General features: G+C 51.2%; 8 protein-coding genes across 8 annotated transcripts; 4 read left to right on the top strand and 4 right to left on the bottom strand.

Annotated features, from left to right (window-relative positions):
- Positions 1 to 480: 480 nt before the first annotated feature.
- On the top strand, positions 481 to 1,839 carry PtrM4_000990 (FucP, Fucose permease; the record flags this gene model as incomplete). The annotated part of the gene is made up of 2 exons (XM_001941701.1): positions 481 to 1,077; positions 1,126 to 1,839. 2 exons carry the CDS (start codon positions 481 to 483, stop codon positions 1,837 to 1,839), a joined length of 1,311 nt encoding a protein of 436 aa, XP_001941736.1.
- A 592-nt stretch (positions 1,840 to 2,431) lies between these two features.
- Positions 2,432 to 4,049, top strand: PtrM4_000980 (GlcD, FAD-FMN-containing dehydrogenase; the record flags this gene model as incomplete). The annotated part of the gene is made up of 3 exons (XM_001941700.1): positions 2,432 to 2,612; positions 2,659 to 3,065; positions 3,114 to 4,049. 3 exons carry the CDS (start codon positions 2,432 to 2,434, stop codon positions 4,047 to 4,049), a joined length of 1,524 nt encoding a protein of 507 aa, XP_001941735.1.
- A 335-nt stretch (positions 4,050 to 4,384) lies between these two features.
- On the bottom strand, positions 4,385 to 5,425 carry PtrM4_000970 (TehA, Tellurite resistance protein and related permease; the record flags this gene model as incomplete). The annotated part of the gene is made up of 3 exons (XM_001941699.2): positions 4,385 to 4,400; positions 4,584 to 5,307; positions 5,371 to 5,425. 3 exons carry the CDS (start codon positions 5,423 to 5,425, stop codon positions 4,385 to 4,387), a joined length of 795 nt encoding a protein of 264 aa, XP_001941734.2.
- A 593-nt stretch (positions 5,426 to 6,018) lies between these two features.
- PtrM4_000960 (uncharacterized protein) lies at positions 6,019 to 6,771 on the bottom strand (the record flags this gene model as incomplete). Its single annotated transcript, XM_001941698.2, has 2 exons — positions 6,019 to 6,556; positions 6,611 to 6,771. The coding sequence occupies 2 exons, from the start codon at positions 6,769 to 6,771 to the stop codon at positions 6,019 to 6,021; spliced, it is 699 nt and encodes a 232-aa protein (XP_001941733.2).
- Positions 6,772 to 7,435: 664 nt separating this feature from the next.
- On the bottom strand, positions 7,436 to 8,072 carry PtrM4_000950 (uncharacterized protein; the record flags this gene model as incomplete). The annotated part of the gene is made up of 2 exons (XM_066102573.1): positions 7,436 to 7,971; positions 8,039 to 8,072. The coding sequence occupies 2 exons, from the start codon at positions 8,070 to 8,072 to the stop codon at positions 7,436 to 7,438; spliced, it is 570 nt and encodes a 189-aa protein (XP_065964775.1).
- A 1,008-nt stretch (positions 8,073 to 9,080) lies between these two features.
- PtrM4_000940 (vacuolar protein sorting-associated protein 26B-A) lies at positions 9,081 to 10,193 on the bottom strand (the record flags this gene model as incomplete). The annotated part of the gene is made up of 4 exons (XM_001941697.2): positions 9,081 to 9,184; positions 9,232 to 9,348; positions 9,402 to 9,899; positions 9,977 to 10,193. 4 exons carry the CDS (start codon positions 10,191 to 10,193, stop codon positions 9,081 to 9,083), a joined length of 936 nt encoding a protein of 311 aa, XP_001941732.1.
- A 1,288-nt stretch (positions 10,194 to 11,481) lies between these two features.
- Positions 11,482 to 12,229, top strand: PtrM4_000930 (GntK, Gluconate kinase; the record flags this gene model as incomplete). The annotated part of the gene is made up of 2 exons (XM_001941696.1): positions 11,482 to 11,733; positions 11,783 to 12,229. The coding sequence occupies 2 exons, from the start codon at positions 11,482 to 11,484 to the stop codon at positions 12,227 to 12,229; spliced, it is 699 nt and encodes a 232-aa protein (XP_001941731.1).
- A 3,528-nt stretch (positions 12,230 to 15,757) lies between these two features.
- PtrM4_000920 (SUL1, Sulfate permease and related transporter (MFS superfamily)) lies at positions 15,758 to 19,128 on the top strand (the record flags this gene model as incomplete). The annotated part of the gene is made up of 3 exons (XM_066102572.1): positions 15,758 to 15,980; positions 16,041 to 17,348; positions 17,396 to 19,128. 3 exons carry the CDS (start codon positions 15,758 to 15,760, stop codon positions 19,126 to 19,128), a joined length of 3,264 nt encoding a protein of 1,087 aa, XP_065964774.1.
- Positions 19,129 to 19,197: the final 69 nt, after the last annotated feature.

Here is a 19,197-nt window from a genome sequence, read left to right as displayed (position 1 = left end):
GAAGGACTCCAGCATGGCATCCGTTGCAGCCGCATGCGAATGAAATACTGTGTTATCCGGGAAACATCGCCTACTTCAATATGATACCTAGGCAAGGACTTGGAAATGCAATCTGATTCCCAACACAACATGGTTGAAGGACTTTTTGCAAACTCCCTACAAAACTCAAGTCGTTCTACATCCAGATACAAGGATTGTGGCATCAAGTTGGTCTCTAGAGCTTCCACCACACGCTCCAGCGATGATGTAATCGCCTAGAACAAGTAAACAAGTCTTGGCCGCGCTTGTCAGCCTGTAGCGACATTCCGCGAAGACAGCTTCCATCCCAATCCCTCGTCATACATCAAGTGTCTAACTCCATACGCACCTAGTAGCTATCCAAAATTAACTATCATATACTACAATGATACCGTGATTATACGTCTTTAGAAAATTCAACCCCTTCGCCAGCACCGCGTCTTGAGCGCGCCGTCCTAAACCATGTCGCGCCGACCCAATACCAGCGAAGGCTCTCCTCTACTAAATGGCGATACCGAAACTGTTCCCACTCAACAGGATAGTCTCCAAAGATCACCCTCCAACATGCCGCCAAGCCAAACTTTCAAAATCGCTGCAGCAATGTACTCCTTCATCACCCTCGGCCTCTTCAACTCCTCCCTCGGCGCCGTCCTCCCCCTCCTCTCCCGCCACTACAGCCTAACTGACCTGCACGTCTCCTCCATCTTCCTCGTCGGCCCCCTCGGTTACGTGCTCGCCGCCCAATGCAGCGACACTATCCACTACCGCTTCGGGCAGCGGGGCATCGCTGTCGCAGGGCCTGTGTTTCAGATTCTGTCGACTACGTTTGCGGCGGCGCATCCAGCCTTTGGATGGGTGTTGTGTGCTTTTGCGGCGCAGGGACTGGGGACCGGGCTGCTGGATGGGAGTTGGTGTGCGTGGGCGGGGAGTATGGAGAGGGCGAATACGGTGTCTGGGTTGTTGCACGGGAGTTATAGTGTTGGTGGGGCTGTGGGACCGTTTTTGGTGACGCTGTTGGCGTCTGGGGGGAGGGCGTGGTGGGAGTGGTATTATATTCTGGTATGTGGCTTAATCTTGAGTATGGGATATCTGACTGATTGTTTGTAGGCTGGCGCTTCGACATTGTCGTTTATCGTCCTTGTTGCTGCTTTTCGACATGAAGATGCGACTGCTTATCGTCAAAGTAAACGTTCATCCGTCGTCGGTGTGGAGATTGATGCCAAAGCCATGTTCAGGCACCGTGCTACTTGGTTTTGTGCAGCCTATTTCCTCACCTACGTTGGAACGGAGACAGCTATCTCTGGATGGGTAGTTTCCTTCATGTGGCGATACCGACACTCGAGTTTAACTCAGTCTGGACTTACCTCTTCGGGATATTGGATTGGCATGGCTGTTGGACGACTAACCTTGGGCTTTGCTACTGACAGAATTGGTGTGCGTCGAGCAACAATGTTGTATTTCTGTGTTGCCATTGCTCTCGAAGCGCTTTTCGCTGTGGTGGCATCATCTGCTGTCTCGGTGGTTATCATGGTCATGCTTGGCTTCATCATGGGTCCGTTGTTTCCGTCTGGTGTAGTGGTACTTACGCGGTTGCTGCCGGGAGAGTTGCACGTCGCAGCAGTCTCTTTTGTAGCTTCACTGGGGCAAGTTGGAGGTGCTTTGTTGCCTTTTGCCATTGGAGCTGTTGTGGACGGCTTGGGTATTGGCGTGTTCCGATTTGCAATTCTGGTCCAGACCATACTGTCACTCTTCATATGGATTGCTTTTGCCAGACTCCGCCCAGCTCTGCAACCTGTACATACGGCACGTCTTGAGGATTGAATACGGAGTCAATGTTCTACATGGGTTTAGTATGCAGTGACATTAAGCATCCTCACAAACAATTCTGTAGACTATGTACGACTTACTCAGGCTGTACCTGCCCGCTTATAGATGATCTCGGGAGGGATCTGCGCTAGTTAGAGCCTAGCCCAGTACGCGCCGCATCCGTACATACTACCGTAACGTGTTTTTCGTCTTCGCCATCTTTTGTACATGTATCAAACTATGCCGGGGAGATCAAGTTACCTCTTCCTAATGTCACTTGGTAAATCGCGCATTTTTTCGATTTTCGTCGTTTCGTCGTTTCGTCATACGCACTCCAAACTTCTTGTAAGGATGTCACAACCCAGTTTGCCTGCATTCGCTAGAGCACGTCACACAATACCAGCATGCGGGAAGTCCGTTCAATTTCCCGAAACAGTAACATCCCCGGTCTGTCTACAGTATGTCGGGTCTGGGCGTGATGGGCCAGGGCCTATGAAGATATGCCGCGGAGACGATTGCCTGTGTTCGCTCGAAATCTTTATAAACACCTCCTTTCGCCTACGTACGCCCACGTGCAATACCTCGAAAATTCTTTCCAACCTTCAAGATGGGGATTTTTGCAGGAATTATAGTTGCTATACTCTTTTCTGTGCCATCGGTCGCCACAATCACTGCTGGGTCACGTCGCTCCAGTGGTGAAAAGGTCGCTTGCTCCAAGTTGAAGACTCGGTACCCCGATAATACGTTCTTGCCTGGGACTTCAGGCTACGCATATGAAACTCAAGATCGTAAGCTATCAAGGCCAAATAATGGACAAGTGCTAATAATCTGAAGCTTATTGGTCGGCAACGGTGTACAGCACACCCTCATGCGTTTTTGTGCCACAAAACGCTCAACAGGTTTCTTTTGCAGTTACTACATTCACACTCACAAAATCCAAATTTGCTATGCGTGGCGGCGGGCACATGCCAATTCCAGGATACAATGGTATCGATAGCTCTGGCGTATTGCTGTCTTCCTCTAACCTCACTACGCTTTCTCTTTCAGCAAACAAGTCTATCGTTTCTGTCGAACCTGGTAACCGATGGAGAGATGTCTACGCCTACCTGAAGCCATTTGGACTTGCAGCAGTTGGTGGCCGTGTGGGTCATGTGGGTGTCCCGGGCTTGTTGCTTGGAGGAGGCATCTCATTCTACTCTTCGCAATTTGGCTTTGCCTCGGACAATGTCGCTAAATATCAGGTTAGTTGATCATTTGACGAAATATCGTCTTTTTGCTGATGAGAACAGTGTGTCTTGTCAAGCGGTCTAATCGTGGAAGCGACAGCGACAAATGCATACTCTGACCTCTTCTGGGCCTTGAGGGGAGGCGGCAATTCATTCTGTATCGTCACCCGATTTGATCTCCGATCGGTCGAGGGCAGCACAGTACACATCGGTATTGCACAATTCAATCAGTCCCAGGTACAGGGCTATCTGGACGGCGTGCACGACTTTGGAAAATACGGTGGTTTTGCAGACCCCAAGGCTGCCATCATACCGACTATCCTAACCTTTCCCGCCGCAAACCTGACCGTTTACGCGGCTGCAAAATTCTACAACTCCGTTATCAACGACCCGGAAGTGTTCGAGAACTTCACTGCACCAAAACTTATCCCAGTCGCCGATTCTTACACACTGCAGCCTTTATCGGATTACATCGCAGCTACAGATGCGTTGCAGCCTCTAGGACTACGCCAAGAGTTCCGGACCATGTCTTCTGTGGTTGATCGAGATGCGGTTCAGCTTATTCACGATGCGTTCATCGCAGGCGTGAACAATAAGCTGTCGAATATGACAAATCTCCAGGCTTCGGTAACATTTCAACCTGTCAGCAAAGACTTCGTTTCACACAGCGCTAAGACGGGAGGCAACCCACAAGGCATCGATGTTTCCAAAGCGCCATTTTTCTGGATGGTCGAGAACTTTACTTGGACCTCGGCGAGCGATGATACCAAGGTACGCGCTGCTGCTGATGAGATTACAGCGAGTATAAACGGCTTGCTCGAGGCCAAGTTGTACAATGCTCAGTATCTCTATATGAACGACGCAGGGAAAGGTCAGCCAGTCTTTCAGAGTTATCCAGCTACTAATCTGAGGAAGCTGAAAGCCATTCGAAGCAAGTACGATCCTTTTAGGGTTTACACCGATCTGATGCCTGGTGGTTGGAAGGTTGCCCATACCTGATCAATCAATCTAGATAGCCTTGGTGGTTTTCAACTGTGCTAAGAGCTTGTAAAAAATGGACATTAAATGCGCATTGCAGTCTTACCATTTCCCTTGGATGCTAGAGATTACCTCTGCAGTTACTTCTCAAGAATCAACACTTCCAAACGACACCCACTCACTAACTCACCGATCCTTATCCTCATCTCTCCCAGGCCAAACAATACTCCCATTCCAAACCGCCCTCACACACGCCACAGCCGAGACCATCCAAATAACAACCAACAAACCAGTCATGCCACTGGCCACCCAAAGAATAGCCTCACTCTCCAACTCCCTTCCCAGCACACTCGTACTCAGCGTAAACCCAACCTACGCAACATTAGCAACCTAAATATCCACACTCCACCTCAAACCAACATCATCACCATCACACTCACATTCGGAAAAACAAACGCCCACCACCCCAACCCAAACTCCATCCCCCCCTCCCACAGTACCGCCTGCAAATTCGCCACAACAGCCAACGCAAACAGCCAAAACGCAAAAACATACAAGAACAAGCCCACAAAAACAGCCACTGGAACCAACGCATCCCTCGCTAGGGGATACTTGTCGAAGAACCCCCCTGCACCAGCGTCGGCAGCAGGAACACCGCCCGCCGCCAACCCCACAAGCGCAACGATACTATACGCCGCCGCGCCCACGGGGATAAACATCCCAGGCCGCATCTTCTTCCCTGGCAGTCCCGTATCCAAGAGCGATTTTAGATACATGCCCACGGCGAGGAACGATACACACCATCCGAAGCCCTGCCACGCGACGCCGGTCAGCACGACGAGGGCCGCGCGCTGGGGCGGCTGCGACGGCGCGATGACGCTGGCGACGGTGCCGGTTAGCATTGCGGAGTAGCCTGGGAGGAAGAGGGCGGGGGTGTGCGGGATAGGGCGAACGGGGCTGTGGGCGATGAGAAAGTATGTGTGTGTTGTAGAAGTTATGAGTGAGAGGACAGTGTATATGATGTAAAGGGTGTAGATTAGATTTAAGAGCCAAGGGGACGCCGGGCTGGGATTACGTGTGACGGTGTATATCTGCAGACCGGCGAGGAGTACGCTGAGGGAGAGGGGGAGTGCGGATATGAAAAGGGATTCTGAGGGGTGGGTTAGGGATGCTAGGACATGGTTGGGGTGGAGGGTTAGGCGCAGGAGGGTTAGTAGGGTGATAAGGAGGAAGAGGACGACGTTTATGATGTAGAGTGTTAGACCGATGTGGTAGAGGCCTGGGGTTGCTATTAGTTTTGGGAAAGGCACGGATGGATGGATGAACGTGGGGGTTCTTTTACCGTGGAATTGGTGTGGTGTTTCTCCCAGGGCTATGGCGAGACCGCCTGTGCTCATTGTTGAGAGGTACCATGCGAATGTGAAGTGTTTAATTCGTTGCCGAAAGCTGAGTTTACGGGGGTTTTGGTCTTGAGCTTCTTGGTCTGGGGGTTGGAGCTGCATGTCTGTTTTGGGGTATGGTTCGGTGTAGTTGGTGGCGCATGGTATGGTGTCACGATTTGTTGATTTTTTTTCTTTAAATGTCTCGGTGATTCTGGTGCTACAACATGGTGAGTGGATTATTGATGTAGCGGAGAAACCATTGGCGATGCGGTCATTGATCGGCCGAGGAGATGGTCGACACACGCTGTGGTATTGCGATGATTTCCTTATCTTAGACTGCGCTGCTTGGTCCTAGGGTTTAACGTTTACGCTTTGTTTTGGTAGCTTTTGCACGGACTGGTTGCTGATTGAGTTGAGGGTAGAAGGTCAGATGACGAACCAGGTAGTTAACTAGTCTGCGTTGTTCCCGCGGCTTTATATCCGGAGCCGCCCGTGCCTACCGTGCATACAACAAGCCAGTCCAAATCACGTCACCGTCAGGAGCAATGGCATGAATGATAGATGTTCAGAAAAAAAAACTGGTTGTATTCCTCCAGCAGCAACATCTATTACGCTACCTCGTGAATCTTGTCCTTTGCTCGCTCCTTCGTCCGGTTCTTCTTATCTATAGCCTTCCACTTGATGTCTCCTGGCTGCGGCCACCTATAATTTATAGGCGACTCACCTCCCACGAAAATGCACAAGTCGTACAACAGTCCACCACACAACGCGCCGCTAATAGACGCGCCCCAAGACCCATATGCCCAGTATCCGTTGGAAAATGCGTCCTCGTAGCCAACCCATAACGCGATAAGTCTGGGACCGAGATCACGCGCTGGTGAGATACCCAGTCCAGTGTTGTAGCCCAAGCCAATCATGGTGACCATGCCGGTAAGACCGACGATAAAGGCCGTCATTCCTTGGCCCGGTGGAGAGTTCTGGTCGTCTCCTAGTGCGAAGATGACGCATACAAAGATGGCCATGTAGACGAAGTCGTTGAAGAAACCAGTGGCAGTTGAGTAGATGGGTCCCTGGGGGAAGAGCGCCTTTCCTGTCAAATCGAGGGTAAGACCGGGGTCCACTGTATGGATAGCATCAGAGTAGAGACTGTTGAAATGTTAGTATTTGATATGATCCAGGAGGTATTGAGGAAGAACTTACGCATAAGCTACAGCCCCGGCGCAGAGACCGGCAAGCAGTTGCATAGCAATGTAGACGAGTGCCATCCTCCAGGGAAAACCACGATAGACTGAAAGCGATATGGATATCGTAGGACTGAGGTGCGAACCGCTGACACCGCCACCGAGGTAGATGCCAATCATGACGGCGAAGCCCCATCCCCACGCTTGGGTCTCAAAGTTGCCAGTTCCATTCTTGGAAGTAGCAACAGAAAGATTAACGCATAGTCCGATAAGTAGATAAATGAAGGTCTGGCAGATGTTAGCGAGTCTCTGCTAAGCCACAGCATTATACTTACTGCCAGAAACTCCGCAGGTGCTTGTGGATACTTTGCCCGAAGCCTAGCAATGGGATTCCGGTACTGGTTGTAGAACTCTCGTTCCGCCTCCTCGGCTTTCCGCTGCTCCTCCCTTTGCTCTTGCTTGGTTTCGGAAGTCCCATGAGTGTCGAGCTCCTTCAGTGGCGGAAGTCCGTCCTGCAAACCAAAGTGCTGCTGTTGTCCACGTGCGTCAGAATAGTCTAGGCCGTGCTCATCGACAGGTGCACGCTCCTGGCCTTCGTGGTGTTCCTGGGCCTCATGGTTTTCGTGGCTGTGGGTTTGCGGGTCCCGACTATGAAGAAGCTCGTTTGCTTCACTAGTCGGAACACGCCTGACGCTGACGTTTCGGCCGTCGATTGTTGTCTGGAATCGTTCCGGGTCATTATATCTATTCTGCTGACGTCCACCACCTAGGGTAGTTTCCGAATCTTCCGAATCTTCCTCCGAAACTGCTTGAGTGCTGGTTAGAATGAAAACTTAATATCGGTCTATAAATGGGTACGTAATAACTTACCTTTGTTGTCATCAAAATTCAATCCATCTTGACGGGCAACACCGTCCTCATCCTCATCTTCGACTTTGTACAATGACTTGCGCAGGTCGCCTCGTCCCCACCACATACCACGGCGTACCGTGCGTGGTAGAGGCGCACCTAAGCCAAAGACGGGCTTTGCTTTCTGCTCGTTATACCAGGGGTTCAATGTAAAATAGTCATTCTCAACATCTACAGTCTGCTGCTGTTTCTTCTCGGGCCGTCGAGGAGGCTCTTGCCTAATATTCTCGCGAGTTGCTCTTGAGGGAGTGTTTCGAACAGTCCCCAACCGGCTCATGCCAGTCCCGGCTGTGCTAGAGCGTTCATTGTGAGGCCTTGACTGCAAACGGGCAGTATCAAACCTCGCTATACTTGGTGCATGAGAGCGGTTTTGTTGCAGATTTGGGGGTCTCGCAGATGCGTTTGTCTGCTGTCTCCGCTCCGTTGTGAGATTCCCTGGTCTCTGTGGTGCTGACTCTTGTGGTTGTTCCGCTATAGAACGTCAGCATTGAATCCCCCGGAGAACATAACGATCAGAAAGGGGGGGGGTATTACTTACTGTTTTGTGCCTTGTTTGGCTGATCTTGTGACATGTTGATTGTCTTGCTACTGCGTTACAAGGCGTGGCTGATTCTTGGACGAAGTGACATTCAATTGTATGTAATTTAAGGGTCAAACAGGGGCGTTCAGGGTGTCAACAGGGTAATAAGATGGTGAAAAGCACTTGAGTGAGCTGACTATGGGAAAGTTGAGATTTCCATGTGTGACATCACTTGCAAGGAAGCTTTTGCCTAGTTCGCCCATGCTCCAGTACTTCGGAAAGACGCTCGCTTCACCAAGCCATGTGTACCAATCGTCTCACTGATTTTCGTGTAGAGTGGAGAAGGGCCGTTGCAGAGCCTCAATTTTTTGGTGGGTATGCACTGATAAGGGAGTTTTCATCTCGATCCTGAGGCTGGTGGCTAGGTGTGGCGTCGTGCGGATCGCAAAATGTGTTGAACATCGGCATATTTAATGTGGAGCCCGAGAGAGCTCCGCGGCTTGCAGCGCATGCTATTCCTAACAAAAGGGTGATGAGTCGGGATCAGCATGTTGTACGCGTAATACCAGCTTGACGGCAAGAAATGAAACTTGGACACGTCGAATGTTCTAGGGAGAGACGTGTGAGCAAGAAGAATGTTTGGGCGCAGATGACCCGAAAACCGAGCAGGTGTCTTTTGCGAGACGGGAATCGCCACGCGGACTCCGACGGTCTCTCTCTAGTGCCAGTAAAGTAAAGGTTGCAACCTTCGCGCAACGGTCGCCAAGGACGCAAGCCACAGCTTGCCACTAGAGATCTTGTAGGCGAAGCCGAAAGCCGATGAAGATGCCGCAACTGGTGAGGTGACAACGATGCAGATCCCGCGTTCACATGTTTCCTAGTGTGGAGACTCGGTCGAAATTGCTTTGTTTGCCCGAGATTTCCGGGAAGAGTACCCATGGCATTGCTACACTTTTATCTATACATGCAACGATCTGCACTGGACATGCGGCGCTCGTGATATTATTGCTGGCGCTGTGGTATCAAATTATCCTGTCTACAACATCTGTCTGTCGCCTTCTCATGAAACGGCCATTAACTTGTTCTGCTCCTGTGCCAAGGTCAAGCCTTCTGGAGCCTGCCGGAATAGTACAATCTCGGACTGCTTGAAATATCTTCGAGCGTCTGGCAGTTGTTAGTCGTGGATGTAGAATGGTGATGGCGTAGCAAACCTTCGTCGATGAGTACTAGGCTGAGATAGTATCGGGTCGAATACTTCTTGTTGACTTCACGGAATGTGGGAGTCAGGTCGAAGCCGCCCAAGAACAACCTGATGGGGATTGTCTCGCCTGCAAGTTGATTAGTCCAGACGCTCAAGACCAGTAATGGAGGTAATGCGTACCTCGCGACGGAGAGCCGTCCATGATCTCGAACCGCACCAATGTCTCGCTCTCATTATATTGGTTGGGCGCCGCTCCTGTTGTTTCTCTCCGTATGATGGACAGTTCCATGTGCTTGATCTTTAATCGTACGAGAAGGAAGTATATTCTGCCAACAATAACGTCCTTGAGATGGTATTTCGACTTTGAGTATTCAAACTCAATGTGCAGACAGTCCTCAATACCGACGTCCATCTTGATGGAGCTATTCGTCTCGGGTGGTATCCGGTACGAGTACACCCACAGGTCCTTCTCTCTGACGACATCTGCCATCCTCCGCGACACGGTGACGCGCACAAAGTAGCGCAGCTTCACGTTGATGCCATTGTACGACTCGTATTGCTTTTCGACATTTTTAAAGTTGAAGTCGAACGTCTGCGGGTGTTGGAGCTCGCCGGGGGCCGCTAACTCTTGGCCAAGGGAGAGAAACTCGTAGTGGTTGCCGCGATCGAAGAACATTTCTATGCCTTGTATCAGCACATGCGCGACTAGCACTATGATGTCTGCAGCTGTTGCTGGACGATGCGGCGCAACCTACCAATAGTGCCGATGAATTGCACTTTGATTCCGGTATGCTCCAGGCGCTTTCCATCTTTAGGACGGACCGTCACCTGGCCCTTGACCGACTCGCCATCGAGATATAGCGGCACCTTTTCCTTGCGGTTCTTGTCCAGCTTGACATCAACAGCAGAGCGGTCGTCTAGGTCCTCGAGCACAATGTCGATATCGACCGGGGTGGAGAAGAAGTAGGACATGGCCGGCTACGTTGGGGCTTCCCGATGAACCCACGTCGTCGGATGGTTGAGCTGTCAATGGTCGCGTCGGCCGCGGCGGAGTTCGACTGAGGTTAACCCGTGGTGTATAGCTGCGCCCCAGATGTGGCAGGTACCGATGACGCGCTTGTCCGCGTTGGGTGGGTCACGTGATGATGCGTCCAACTTGCCCCGCTCCACCCTCGTCCTCCCCCTCCCTTGACCAACACGCAACGTCGCAGCCCGACGTCTGCGTCTGGCCCTTCAAACCCCACCCTATGCTTGTTTTTGTTTCAATGGATCCACGTCACGTCTCACTGCGTCCTCACTCGGGTCATATGGCCCCCCACATCCCTACTCCCGCGCGCACAGAGATGGCCACTGGCACACCAAGTCCAAACGTGCAGGTGCCGGAGCGGTGAAGATGCACGCGAGCAGGTGCACCTTCGGGTCCTCATCCAGCTTCCAGCCGTGGCTTCATCTGTCCAAATTATGCCTGCATCTGCCGTGGAATGCGGCGCAAAGAGATTTTGTCAGCCTCGACTCTGGCCGGCCCGCAGCCTTCCACAGGAACTCCGCCTAACCCCCACGCGCCATTATCAAACAGCTTCGTGTGCCGCGAGTCAAAGCGGTGAAGTCCTAACTTTCTTGCATCATGGAAAACAAAAAAGAAGGCAGTTTGTCGGTCCCTGATGAGACGAAGTAGACGCTGTGTCGCTTTGCCGTAGGCTACTGAAACCTGCGCTGGCACGTCGTGGCTGATGGCTGAGAAAGCATGCAGCATGCGTCAGTACCTGACGGTTGGGGTGCAGCATGCGGGGAGACTGATCCGCTACTCGTCATCCCACACGCGACAGGTCCACTTTCAAACGCCGAAGTTGAACTCTCCAGGTCCGGCTTCCCGGCTGTTGCACCCGTCAGCCCTTGTTGCTAAGCCTGGCCCCCCGGCTCGGCATGCGATTCGTTGCTTGCCTCTCTTCTCCGTACCATCGTGCCTTGGCTACCAGAAATAACGAGAACTGCCATCGCATCCCACCCTTGCCGTCATTCCCTGCGGGACAAATTTCCAAACGCCTCCACGACTTAAAATGCACCATGCCCCCAGAACCCGTCGGGTGCTCGCATATATAGTCCTCCGCCTCAATCTCGCATATTAATCCAACCCGATAGCCCACACCCGTCACGTCTCTCTGTCTTTGTTTGCCGCCCAACTCTACAGACGGCGTAATACAAAAGGATCCGTACTACGAACTTTTGTCCATCTTTCGTTGGTATCCCTTCACGTACCACCATGATGCAAACGATGGAGCAATCACCGCCAAAGCCCATACAATATGTTTCGCCGCCCACTCCCCCAGCCTCCAACACGGGCTCACCATCATCAAAATCCGCAGTTGTTCTTAGCGAATCATCACCGACCGAGATGGCTATTGCTCACCACCACCACATTCTTATTGTTACGGGCCCAGCTGGCTGCGGCAAGAGTACTATCGCGCAACATTTGTCGGATCGATATGGCTTCGACTACATCGAAGGCGATGAGGTCAGTGACCATTACACATCATCATGATGGATGAACTAACGCATTCCAGTTCCACCCACAAGCGAACATTGACAAGATGGCTGCTGGAATTCCGCTAAATGACGAGGACCGATGGGACTGGCTTATCCTTCTACGAGACCAAGCGCTCACCAAGTTGAAGCATGGGTCCAAGGGTGTCGTTGTCACTTGCAGTGCACTCAAGAAGAAGTACCGCGACGTCATCCGAACCGCCCGACTCTACGATGAAGACCCAAATGCCAATGTCCACTTTGTGTACCTCCGCTCCGACAAGGAAACCCTCCTCGCCCGCGTGCGCGCCAGGAAAGGACATTACATGAAGGACGCCATGGTGGAGAGCCAGTTCGCTGCGCTTGAGGAGCCTGACGAGACGGAATGCAAGCAGCTCAAGGATGTGGAAATCATCGAAGTCAAGGGCAGCATACAAGACGTCCAGGACCTGGCTGGTGCTGCCGTTGACAAGATCCTGGCGCAATAGCATTCCGCCAAGAAGTTCAACCAGTTCTAATCTCATGTCCTAGAGGTGTTTGAGGTGTTGCCATATACACGAGGGTTTCTCATTAGTGTCATGACGAAATCCTTTTTTTTCTTCTTTTTCTTTTCTTCTTTTGTAAAACGGCGTAACACGAGTATAACATTATACCCTCAGCAGGTGGGCTTAGCATATTTGGTTTTTGGGAGATAAAGAAGCGAGATGATCTACTTTGATATTAAACGGATAGATGCTGAGAAAGCAATTGACTTTTTGGGGGGATTTAAAGCGAAGAACGATAATTAAGTCCTCGTAACAGGAGTTCTTTTGGCGTGAATGATGATTGCTTATTTTGCGTTTTTACTTGGGAGACTGAGATTATTATAGGAGCATGGAGAGAGTGGAAATATGGTACTATCAGGCCATGTTACAGTATGACACTAACCATCATCTTGGTTACACCAACACCCAAGGCTTTGTTAGTACAGGCAAGCAGGCGGGGTATTTGAATCCAGCGACCAGTGCAATTCCCGCTTTTCCTTTTCGCCTGTTTTCATCTTAATCCTATCCTCTTGGTCACCCGCAAGCTCGTTGATGCATGGTCCGTACATTGAGTATGTGGAGCCAGGTTCGTTATATAGGGGGATGTAGTTTGATCTTGAAGACCTGACTGTGTCGACGGGGAGTCTGGCCAGGGTAAAGGTGGCCCCGCTGTCTGATTTTTCCCCTTTTTTAGGGCGTTATGGCTGACACGTCCTCGCGCTTTGATAGGCAGGGAGATGTGGTGTCTTTGAGGTTTGTAGACTCCGCAACAATCAATTCAATCCGGTCACTCTCCTAGACCCACTTACCTATCTAGGTAGGGCTTAAACTCCTATAGGTAACTACTAGGCTTAAAGCGGTAATCAATCAATCCAATCTGAACCTTCTAGGACCCACTTAATTGATTGTTGCGGACTGTGGAGGTTTGCCAGAGTACTACTACGAGTGCGTGGGGTGGTATGAGATTAATTGGATGTTATCGTAAGTAGATGAGAGAGTCTGTTCGCTTTTAGTTATCTGCTACTCATTGTGAACTGTCGGAAAAAGTAAGCGGGACATTAGGGTCGTCAGTATACTCATACAGACTATCTGATCAAACATCGTAGTATACGGGATATCAAACGTCCCGTCGCTACTACTCCACTTGATAAGCCACTAGATATGATTCGCATATTATACGCGAGATCTATTATACAGCACTTGTATGGCATAGCACGGGCGTAGTAAAGAAAGACATACGCTAAGGTTGATGTAATGCTATCCTGGGTGTTTGGGGCGCAGGTCAGCGTGTTAGATGAATTTCTGATTAAACACTGCTATTGTCCTGGGTAAGGTCAGTTTTTTCCTTGGTATGTGTAGAGTTAGGTCAACTGGTGAGTATGTTGTAGTGTTCCCTTGGAACGATGTGGACTATAAATGCGCTAATTTTGGGTAATTTTGTGGAGATTAGTATCTGATATACGGTATAGGTGTTCTGCGGGTGTATATAATTGTGGTATTGAGACCTACCCAGTGGAGTGTAGATGAAGATAGATGATTCTTATTTGTGAGGTGGAGTGGGTGGATGGTAGATGTGCGGCTGAGGACGTAGGGTATAAGCGTGGTATCACGTTTAGTATTGACAAAATTCAGTCCAATAATGTTGTGTATACCCCTATTCTACGAATCTCCAGTGATAATTAACTGACCTCTAACTAGGTAACCCACCCTCTCCTATGTCCAATATCTTTCCGCACACACATATACAGACTATATACATATCTGTGCCTCCGCGAATCAATCCTCGTTTTAGTAACACTAGTCACTATACTGACCCACCAATAAACCAGAACTAAAGACACGGCCGTGATATTGACATCAGTCATTGGTGAGAGAATTATCAATGGCGATACACAGTAGATATGACCATATCAAGTCCTCATATGGATTTCGTTGTGTTGTGGTGCGATGTTATCCCTTCTCCAGGGTAGTCTGTACCGACAGCCTGGTCCAACCGGGGATGCCCTTGGTTTAAGCCTCCACGTCTCCTCGGATATCAAAGCCGAAAGAAAAGCGGGATGGTCCCGTGATACTAGTGCTCATGCAAGAGTAACACCATATTCGCGACGTTGACGTCAATCATTGGTGGTACGCCAGTATCAGCGGTGAGGCTTCCTATACACCTCTAAACTATACAATCCCAAGTATGGCAGCAGGATTAATAATAGAAGTGTAGGCATTGTCATCCACTGTACTCGCACAGGGTGATTATAAAAGCTTAGCAAGCTCTGGAAGGCCTTCTTTTAGTGTCGTCATACGTAAGTTCCCAGAACTCACCTTGTTAGTAGCTGTCATCTTCCCGCCCGACGACTGTTGAACACAGAAAACAAGCAGCGACTCAAGTATGTCAAAGCTCCACCAAGTTACCCCGCTCAGTACGCAAACCACGGATACACTCGTCCGCATCCGCCGTGTCTGCGCACCAAAGCTGACTTACTCGAGTGCGACAGGCCACGCACCAAACGCCACCAGCGGAATTGTCTCCATCACGACTCAGCGGGCCCCCCTCTTCTCCACCATGGTTACGGGTAAAATGAGAAAGGGTCTTTGACGTGGTCCGGCAGCTGTGGAGTTGTCCCTCTTTCCGAAGAATCTAAAACGGCATTGAGGTATGCAGTTGGGGCTTAAACAAGGCGGTGGCGCACAAGTGGATAGCATATAAGTGGCCAATTCCCTTTCTTCCCCACTCGACTTCTTCGCCATGAAGAAATGACAATGAAGAAATTTCGACCGGATTCCACTCTGACCCGTGTGGAGGGATGTGTTGATGAAGAATTGGACAAGAAAGCGGAACCGTCGGCAGTTATCCGCGGCGGTAGACTCCGCAATGCATGAACGCGTGGGAATTATACTGCATTTGCTGAGGTGCATAAGCGCGTGCGGCTTTTGACCATGATGTTCACATGTTAGAGCTAAGTGACGTGATATGGCGAGCCCGCGTGGATGAATGAGCAAGTTGGTGCAAGTCGTGAGACACGGTAGTGTTTGGTGTTTGGTCGGGCAAAGTTGGTTGTAAGCGGGGAAAAGGCGAGTTGATGGACAGGTGAAGGAAATGAGGGATGGTAGGTATCTATTGCTGGCATGGCTAGCGGCCGATGACGTACCGAGCGCCGTTAAACGGTCTCGATTCACGATACTCTGCGAATTTTTCCCAATTCCACACCCATGCGCGTTTTAGCTTGGAGACCCCTGCCAGCGTCTGGGTCTTTCACTACCTACACGCCATGCCTACCCTCGAGTGTTACCGCGATCCGCTGCTATACATGTCGCGCGTCGCCGCAGCCTGAGGCCCTTTTGTTTCCCCTGCCCTAGCTCCTGGCAGCAGTCACACGTTACCCACCTGGACCGCGATACCTTCTGCCCTGTCGCTTTCGTCACTACCACATTGCTTGGCTGGAGATGCTCGGCTGAACAGAGTTGAGATTGATAGTTTAATATTTCTAATTGGGCGCCATGCCTTCACGTCTGTTCTCCCGGGACTCGGGTGCCACGGAACAGCAGCCACTTCCCTTCACCGGCGACAATGTCAACGAAGCCGACTTTGCAAACGACGCCGCCCAGGCCGAGAATGGCGGGCACTCGCAGCCACGGCGCATAACACCCAACGCGCTATCAGGGTCCTACACGCGCAATCCGATCCGGTCGTTTGCACACCAGACGTCTCACAGTTTTGCTGGTGCGTATACCCAGTCTCACCCTCATCCCCACACCTCTACAGCGACTAAGTCCCCCCTAGATACACCACATTACTCGTCCCAGGGCGTGCGCGAGAGGAGCTCTCAATTGGCCTCGTATGCCCTAGAAGCCGAAGACTACCAGGACCGACCGAACCATGGCGACACGCAGTCAGATAACGAGGATGGGCGCATGTCGCAGGACTCTGCCCGCTGGACTGACACAATCGACGAGGACAGCGAAGCTGAGACTCCTGACACAGTCATCGGCCCACAACACGCAGATACGAGCTTCTTCGGTCCAAAGGCGCATGAGAATAGCGCACGGGATACGAGGACGTCGTTGTCAAGCAAACAAATCCCCCACTTGGTGCTTGAGGATACCGAGCGGACTCCTCTACTTCCCCAGACCAGACTGTCGCGCCCAGATATGCAGCAAAAGCAAAAGTTAGGCAAGACGAGTTCGTGGAAGCAACGACCCACAGCGAACCTTCCACGCCGCTTGAAGAATACCCTTACCGCTGGCCGGGAACATGTCCTTGACGTGGGCCGATCTCTATCGAACCCCAAGAACTACACAAAGGATGCTCTTCTCTCCGGTGCTCTCAGTAGTGTGCAAATGACATCGGCCGTCTTTCTCGGTTTGCTTCTGAACCTCCTCGATGCACTGTCCTATGGCTACATTCTCTTTCCACTCGGCGCTCCCATATTTAGCAACACTGGCCCGGACGGCATATCCATCTTCTTCGTGAGCTGCATTGTCTCACAACTATGCTATTCGCTCGGTCTTTCCGTATTCAAAGGCGGCGTCGGATCCGAGATGATTGAGGTTGTGCCTTTTTTCCACAAGATGGCATACTCCATCATGAACCAAATGGAAGGCAAGCCCCCGGAAGCAATCATAGCCACTACCATTGTCTCCTACTGTCTAAGCTCCATTCTGACCGGTCTCATCTTCCTCGCTCTGGGCGCCTTTAAGCTTGGCAACCTGGTCAGCTTCTTTCCGCGACACATTCTAATCGGCTGCATTGGAGGTGTGGGCTTCTTTCTTGTTGTCACTGGCATCGAAGTCTCCGCTCGCATTGAAGGAAACCTCAACTACGACCTTGCAACCCTGCAAAAGCTCTTCTCGGCGGATACGTGGTATCTGTGGACACTTCCGCTTGCGCTTGCTATCTCCATCATGGTACTCCGACGGTTGTCCAAGAGCCCATTCGTTTTGCCCGTGTTCTTCATTACTGTTTTCGCAACCTTTTACCTCATCGTCAAGGGAATCTTACACAAGGATCTGGAGCCTGTTCGTCAGGCTGGATGGATCTTTGAGACTCCCGAGGCTGGTGTCAAGTTTTACAGATTCTATACATACTTCAGTAAGTACCCACTATTTACGAGTTGAACGTATACTCACAACGTCCAGAGTTTGGCAGCATAGACGGGGCAGCACTGGCTAGTACCATCCCAACCATGTTTGCTCTATCATTCTTTGGTATCATCCACGTGCCCATCAATGTCCCTGCGCTAGGCGCCGCTGTAAGGGAAGACAATCTCGACGTCAACCGCGAATTGATCGCCCACGGTATCTCGAATACATTGTCTGGATTTCTTGGTAGTATCCAGAACTACCTTGTCTACGCAAACAGCGTCATGTTCGTCGAGAACGGTGGTAACAGCCGTGCAGCGGGTATCCTGCTTGCATTTGCCACTGCCGCAGTATGGGTAGCAGGCCCAGCCATGGTCGGCTACATTCCCATCTGCCTGGTAGGCGCACTCATCTTTCTACTGGGCATCGATCTTATGAAGGAAGCTCTCTGGGATACCTTTGGCAAGTGTCACAAACTAGAGTACCTGACTATTCTTGTCATTGTTCTTATCATGGGAGTGCACGACTTTGTGGTCGGAATTTTTGTGGGTATCATTCTTGCATGCGTTAGTTACGTAGTGCAGAGCTCCCGTCATTCTGCCATTCGCGCCACCTACAGCGGCATCATCGCCGAGTCCACGGTTCGCCGCCCGCGAGCAGACTCTCGCTATCTCAACAAGGTCCGCGGACAGATCCGTGCCATCAAACTTGGTGGATTCTTGTTCTTTGGAACAATTGTGTCGGTTGAGGAGTATATGCGCTCCTTGATTGATGACGACAACTTCGAAAGAAATCCAATCAGTTTCATCATCGTTGACTTTACACACGTTACAGATGTCGACTTTTCCAGCTCGGAAGGCTTCCAGCGTATCAACCGTATCCTGAACACAAAGAACGTCAAGATGATCATTTCCGGCATCTCGTTCGCCGATCCAGTCGGTCGTGCTCTCCAGAACGTAGGACTGCTAGATGACGACAGCGACGGCGAATGCCCACCGCCCCAGATCTTCGAAGACCTCAACACGGCACTCGAATCGTGTGAGAATGAGCTGCTAGAGATATTCCACCGACACTGCAACAGACATTCGTCCAAGCAACAGACAACTCCGCCCATGAGTATCTCAGGGGCCAAGAACATTTCTTCCAACGAACCCATTGCTACAGGCGGCTCACCCACATCCTTCGGCGCCAGCTCTCTCAACCCCGTCTTCTCCTCCCCACGGCGCGGTGCTCGACTCATCGCCGCGCGCTCCACCATGCGTGAAAACGGCGACGACTCCCTCTCGATCCCCGACACGGCATCCCACAGCACTAACCAACCCCCCTCGCGCTGGCGCAACTTCGCCCAACCCCTCAAAATCATCCTCCAAACATTCGAAGACGTATCCACCAAAAACGAAGACTTCTGGCAAGCCGTGGCCCCATACTTTGAACGCAAAGAATACCCCGCCGGCACCGTGCTGTATTCGCGCGGCGACGACCCCGACGGCTTCTACATTCTCGAAAAGGGTCGTCTACGCACCGAATACGAACTCGACCAAGGAAACTTTTTTGAAGTCATTCTTCCGGGAACTACCTGTGGTGAGTTACCCTTTTTCTCCGAAACTGATCGTACGGGTACCGTAGCGGCGGAGAATGACTCGGTCGCTTGGCTGCTCACACGCGAGCGGTATAATGAGCTCGAGCGCAAGGAGAAGGAGGTGGCGACTGAGATGCTCAAGGTGGGGCTCAAGTTGACAAAGGAGAGGATGGATGCGATTACGAGTTATGTGCTTGTTACTGCGTCGTAGGGTAATGGTGAGAACAACGGGGCTTGTTTTTTGGGGGGAGGCGGGGAATGGAGATGGAGTTGGAGTGGG

Source organism: Pyrenophora tritici-repentis, chromosome 1, assembly GCF_003171515.1.
Source record: "Pyrenophora tritici-repentis strain M4 chromosome 1, whole genome shotgun sequence".
Classification (NCBI taxonomy): Eukaryota; Fungi; Ascomycota; class Dothideomycetes; order Pleosporales; family Pleosporaceae; genus Pyrenophora; species Pyrenophora tritici-repentis.
This window is presented reverse-complemented; position numbering and strand designations above follow the sequence as displayed.